Raw genomic sequence first — 6,587 nt, forward strand, 5'->3', positions numbered from 1 at the left:
GCAACGAGTGTGCCTAAAACCACTTGTTAAGGTGAAAAAGGGTGGCCAATAACATAGCGTAGGTCATCCCAAGGTGAGCCTCATAAGGTTCGAACATGATGTAACTCATGTGGTGGTCAATGTCATAACAAGTCAACAAGAAAAACACTGATTCCTACACCATCTACTGCAAGAGCATCATCTCAGCAGCATGAGCCATCATCTCATCAACATGAGTCATCATCTCAACAACATGTACCTTTAGCTTGAACTTGAATTTGTGATTTTATATGTGGAATTTCCTTAAGTCCTCTTAATGTTGAATAATGGTATGAATAGTTATATTTTATGATTTCATGTGTGAAATTTCCTTAAGAAAATATTGTATGAATAATTGTATTGTATAAAATTAATGTTGTTGAATAATTGTCTTGTATGAAATATTTGTTAATTATTGTAGATTTTGCTGCAACATAATGTTATAAGTGTACTTAAGACTGTGTTTGAAAATCCCATATAACCCACATCAAACAAGCTCTTAATGTTGAAAGGTTGGATTGAAATGACTTCAACATAACTATTCAAATTCTAGTGTTCTAAGTGTACTCCAGACAATGACTTGAAAAACACTCTCTAACTGTTAAGAACTACATAAGTTTCATGCTTTACAAATATGTATCTTAGTTTCTGTCAAGAACTACAGAAGTGACATTACAATACACGTGAGTTATTATAATACGCCTATTGCAATAACTCATGCATATTACAATACACGTGAGTTATTACAATACATGTATTGCAATAACTCGCGTTTTACAATAACTCACGCGTATTGTAATATGCGTTTTACATTAACTCATGCGTATTGCAATAACTCACGTGTATTGTAATACGCATATTACAATAACCCATGAATATTACAATACACGTATTACAATAACTCTCCGTTCTATAATATTTCACACATCATCACCAGCTCCAAAAAAACCTTGATATCAAGATACTCTATTGAATGGTCCGTTGGTAGCTGGTGATGATGTGTAAAAGTCTTATAGATCATTGTGCTCCACGCTCAAACTTTGCCTTGATTTCGTCTCCAATGGTTTGTTGGGAACTTGTCCAAATGTGTAAGAGTCTTATAAGTCATAAAAATGACATAAAAAGAAGATCCCACGTGTATTGCAATAACTCACACGTATTGTATATTTCCTCCATATTGTGAACCTTCATGCTTAAACTTATCCTCTCTATAAGACTTTTATAAATCTGTACCAGCTCTAACAAACCTTGATATCAATATTTTATCTCGAATAGTTTGTTGGGAGATGGTACAGATGTGTAGAAGTCTTAGAGAGATCATTGTGAACCTACATGCTCAAACTTTGCTATTATATATAGAAGTGTAAAGGACATAAAAGAAGTGTTTCAATAATGTGAATATATTGTTTCAATAATGTTAATATAGTGTTTCAATAATATTATTTTACATATATTGCAACAACTCACGCGTATTGCATCAACTCACGCGTATTGCAATAACTCACGCGTATTGCAACAATTCACATGTATTGTAACAACTCACGTGTATTGCATCAACTCACGCGTATTGCAACAACTCACACATATTGTAATAACTCACGTGTATTGTCAAAATTTATAGTATATGAAAATAAATTTACAATAGAAGAGAAGAAGACTATTACATAAAAAGACTATCACATAAAAGACTTACAAAATAATAATTCATGGGTCTATAATTTGGTTGAACAACCTGACTGCCCACTTCTTTCTAAAAAAATTCATGTTTTCTAATACCACATCCTTTAGATCAAGCTTAGCAGTCAGGTACTCTATATATATTAGTAAAAATACACGACAATCCCCATTTGATTTTGATCTTGGGACATCTAGGTGTGGGATTCTATGAAAATTGAAATTGTTCAGGGTCATTTTAGGATACCTAACTATTTCCACTTCAGACATTGCTTGTTTAAGAAAGTACGGAAGCATTTCATAGAGGGGTTGCATGTATTGTGAAAATTTCTCCCCTTGAAAATTGATTGATCACAATCGTAGACGTCAATTTGCCATTCATTTAGTCGCACCACACACACTACCAAGTTCTCCATTTTGAGGTTGAGTGGGATATAAATGTCATCAACTGTACTCCATGTGAGCATATATCTGTCTTCCCCACCCAATAATACTCCATAAAGGGTATATCAAAAGAAAAGTGTTTTGCATCACTAGAAAACTTTGTATAGTTTGATGACAACATAGTTGTGAGATGACAATCCGCGATTGTGAAATCCTTAGTATATGTCTTAGGGAATTCGACTACTCTTCTTCTTAGAATAAAATAACCGACATTAATTTCCTACACAATACACGTGAATTATACAATAAGCGTGATGCACAATACACGTGAATTATACAATAAACGTGATACACAATACATGATTAATGAGCCAACTAAATCTCTTCAGCAATGTATTGAAGAATACATAGTCTGCTAAGCTAGTATTGACATCCACCAATTCATTTTTTTTCTCAGCAAATTCGTCAACTTATTCAGTAGTTCCCGTTCAAATTTCACCATATGATTGACCTTGACTGGATCATTGACCATCATTTTTTTTCCAAAAGGGTCGGTGTAGGGACGAAGTAGTCTCGACCCCAACCTATTTCTCTTATAATGGACTACACTATTCTTCACTTCTTCCACATCCTCCTCCATCTTCTTATCTAAATCCTTCTTCTTGTCCTCCACCACCACCTTCTTTTCCACCTTCTTCTTGTCCTCCACCTTGTTCTTCTCCAAATCCTTCTTCTTCTCCACATCTTCCTCCTCAATCTTGTCCTGCACATTGGAAGAAATTAGACAAAAAGCGTGAAGCTATACAAAAAGCATGAAGTTTTACATACATTCTTCTTCTTATTATCCACCTTCACCTTCTTCTTGTTGTTCTTCTTCTTATTCTCCACACCCTCCTCCTTCTCCACCACCATATCCACCTTCACCATATCATTAATCTTTTCCACATCCTCCTCCACCAGATCGTTAATCTTCTCCACATCCTCATTCTTCTCCACCACTCACCAGATCATCAATATTCTCCACATCCCCCTTCACCAGATCGTCAATCTTCTCCACATCCTCCTTCTTCTCCACCACCACATCCACCTTCACCAGATCATCAATCTTCTCCACATCCTCCTTCACCCGATCATCAATCTTCTCAACATCCTCCTCCATGTCTTCCTCAATCTTCTCCATATCCCCCTTCACCAGATCCTCATCTTTCTCCACCAATACATTCTCCTTCAGCACCACATCCTTCTCCTTGTCTTCCTCATCAATCTTCTTATTCACCAGATCCTCATCCTTCTCCTCCAACATATTTTCCTCCTTGTCTTCCTAAATCTTCTCATTGTCTTCCTCAATATTATCATTGTTTTCCTCATCAATCTTCTCATTCACCTCCTACACATTGAAAAAAATAGACAAAAGCGTGAAGCTATACAAAAAACGTGAATGTGAATTTTACATACCTCATCCTTCTTCACAAACAGATCATCCTCCTTGTCTTCCTCATTCTTCTCCACAAACACAGCATCCTTCTTGTCTTCCTCAATCTTCAGCACCACATCCTCCTCCTTGATTCCTCAATCTTAATCACCACATCCTTCTCCTTGTCTTCCTCAATCTTCTCTTTGTCTTTCTCATCCTTCTCATTGTCTTCCTCAATCTCCATCAACACATGCACAATCTCTACATCTTCCTCCTCAATCTTGTCATGCACATTGGAAAAAATTAGACAAAAAGTGTGAAGCTATACAAAAAGCGTGAAGTTGTACATACCTTCTTATTGTCATTCTTCTTATTCTTCTCCATATTCACCTTCTTCTTCTTCTTCTTATTTACCTTCACCAGATCCTCCACCTTCTCCACATATTCCTCCTCAATCCTATCCTGCACATTAGAAAAAAATAGACAAAAAGTGTGAAACTATACAAAAAGTGTGAATGTGAATTGTACATATCTCATCATTGTCTTCCTCCTTCTTCACCTCAACATTCTCCTCCTTCTTCTTCAATATTCTCTTGCTCTATTCTTCCTCTAGTTTGGCTGATATTATGCCAATATGTTCTTATAGTTGGTTCAATATCTCTTTTATGAGATTTATTTCAGTTTTTAGTTCATTTACCTCATTCGTCAGTTCATCCAATCCACTTCTATCCTAGAGAGTTGTTGATGTTTGAGTCATTTGAGGGCCATCACCATCTGCTTGAGTCTTGGTGGCGCCGTGGACAAAATGAGAGGTGCTAAGGCTAGGGGTAGGGATGCAGGTTCTTCTCCTCATGTCAGGTTTGGGAGGAACATAATGAGAGGTGTTGGGGGTGAGTAATTAGTCTTCTTTTCCTCATAGTAGGTTTTGGAGGAACTACATCTTCAATCTCTTTATGTTTCCTCTTTTTGGAATCAAGTTCAAATAATGAATCATACAAATTACCTCTCATATCTTCAAATTCCTCCCCACTATAAAAGATCTTCTCATGTTTAGACACTTCCATTTTTTTTACAACATTGCCATGCAGGGCAGTTTGAATATCAGAGGCGATGCTCTTCTTGTTGGATTTGTACTGTACTATCCTTGGGTAGACATGCTCATGCCCTTACAACATCGTCCTCTTAGAAAGTTTGAGGACAAACGTTTTGATAACCTCATAGGTCCACACTTGGAATGTTAGTACGAACCCAAATATAGTATAAGAAACATCGACCTTCTTGTCTTCCTTCTTCCCCATGATTTTCTTCTTGTCTAGATATATCGACATGAAGCGTTTCAAGTCCTTGTTCAAACCCTTCAGGGTTGCTCTAAAGGACAACTTTACCCATGGAAATTGGAGGAAAGTATTGATGTCCTCAACAATGTAGAGGATTTTGATATTTATTATCCTCCTTGGATCAAGAGATAAGAGATAATGGAAAACCAAGAATAACTGTCTCATCTTCTATGTATCTTCCTTATTAGAGTAGGACATGAATATTGACTGAAGGTCTCTAGTTCTAACAATCATATTACTGTTAAAATATTTTACCACTAAAGGTGGACATTCTTCAACTTCATTGAAGATGTTTTCCACCGCAGGGAATCTCCTAAATTTGAGGCCTGTAACAAGGGAATACTCCTTCATCCCAAAGCACAACTCCCCTCTCTTTACGAGGAACTTCATCTACTTAGAATTTGAGCTGTTATTCCTGAGGAGCATTTGATGGATTATCGTTCTTGAAAACTGCAGTCACGGGGATCCTTTGAATAAAAATCAGAATTGGGTTTGCTCTACCCTTTCCATTATATCCATTGTAGCAAACTTGGTGGCAATGTTTGACAGATTGGTTTTCCATGATACCCTAGCAGCAAACTCAGGAATTATGGTTGACGCCATCTAAAAAAATGAACAACAAATAAGTAAAATAAACAATGCGCGTGAAGTTGTACATTGGATAAACCCTAACCAACTCAAATAAGCAACATCAGACAATACGTGAACATTGGATAAACCCTAATAAATAATGCGCGTGAAGATGCAATACACGGACATTTCAATATACACATACATATAATGCACATGAAGCTGTAATACGCGGACATTATACAAACCCTAAACCGTGCATGCATGTAGAATAAGAATATTACAATACGCATGATATAATACGCGTGAGTGAGGAACATTGGATAAGCAACATCAGAATATACATACATAAACCCTAAAAGATACATAAACCCTAAACACTAAGGATTATCCATCAATATACACATACATACATGCAAAACTCTAAACGCCTGAATAAGAAGAACATTACATAAACCCTAAATCCTAAACGCTAAACTCATCCTCTCTTCTAGCCTAGCGGCATTAATAGGTGGATATCTCCCAGGCCTCCATGAGGGCTTGGGTTCAAGCCCGTCAGGCGACAAGTTCTATGCCTGGTTAAATGATTAAGTGTGTTTGTAGGCTATGTGCTTAACCCCCGGGGATTAGTCTCACTCTATAGGAGCAGCGAAACCCAACGTTCTAAAAAAAATGCTAAACTTACATGAATATAGGAACGACAATACGGACGATGATGAAAGTTGAGCGATGATGATATTGAACAGATGTTGAACGAAGTTAGAGAGTCGTGGAAGTTGGAGAGTAGAGTCGTGGGTTGGAGAGAGAAAGTCGTGAGTCGGAACACTTTTTTAAAATGAGGGTCCCAAATGAGGATGTTTATATATTAGAGTTTGCGCGTGTTATGTAATACGCGCAATATGTAATACACATATTATATAATACACACAATATGTAATACACGTAATATATAATACGCATATTACATATTTCGTGTATTGTGTAATACGCTTATTACATATTACGCATATTATATAATACACGTAATGTGTAATATGCGTATTACATATTACGCATATTACATATTTTGCGTATTATATAATAAGCGGTAAGAGGGAAGTCACGGGGTCAAGACGGACATTTCATAGACCGAAAGTGTCATTTTTGCAAAGTTTATCAAGCGTGGGTCATTTCGTCAAATTTCCCTTTAT

At 36.6% G+C, this 6,587-nt stretch overlaps 1 protein-coding gene across 1 annotated transcript; it reads right to left on the minus strand.

Annotated features, from left to right (window-relative positions):
* Positions 1–3,397: 3,397 nt before the first annotated feature.
* LOC124944969 (glutamic acid-rich protein-like) lies at positions 3,398–5,430 on the minus strand. Its single transcript, XM_047485324.1, has 5 exons — positions 5,329–5,430; positions 3,881–3,952; positions 3,660–3,770; positions 3,532–3,615; positions 3,398–3,463 (listed from the first exon to the last, which is right to left on the minus strand). Exons 1-5 carry the CDS (start codon positions 5,428–5,430, stop codon positions 3,398–3,400), a joined length of 435 nt encoding a protein of 144 aa, XP_047341280.1.
* Between the last annotated feature and the right edge of the window lie 1,157 nt (positions 5,431–6,587).

This window comes from Impatiens glandulifera, chromosome 1 (assembly GCF_907164915.1).
Source record: "Impatiens glandulifera chromosome 1, dImpGla2.1, whole genome shotgun sequence".
NCBI lineage: Eukaryota > Viridiplantae > Streptophyta > Magnoliopsida > Ericales > Balsaminaceae > Impatiens > Impatiens glandulifera.

Bases quoted from the DNA above. Each gene is read 5' to 3' on its own strand.
- LOC124944969 (XM_047485324.1), bottom strand. From the start codon at position 5,430: ATGGCGTCAACCATAATTCCTGAGTTTGCTGCTAGGGTATCATGGAAA. The intron at 3,771-3,880 runs GTGAATATGGAG...GTGCATGACAAG, and splicing joins ATAAGAAGAAGAAGAAGAAG to ATTGAGGAGGAAGATGTAGA. The intron at 3,464-3,531 runs GTATGTAAAATT...TTCAATGTGTAG, and splicing joins TGTTTGTGAAGAAGGATGAG to GAGGTGAATGAGAAGATTGA.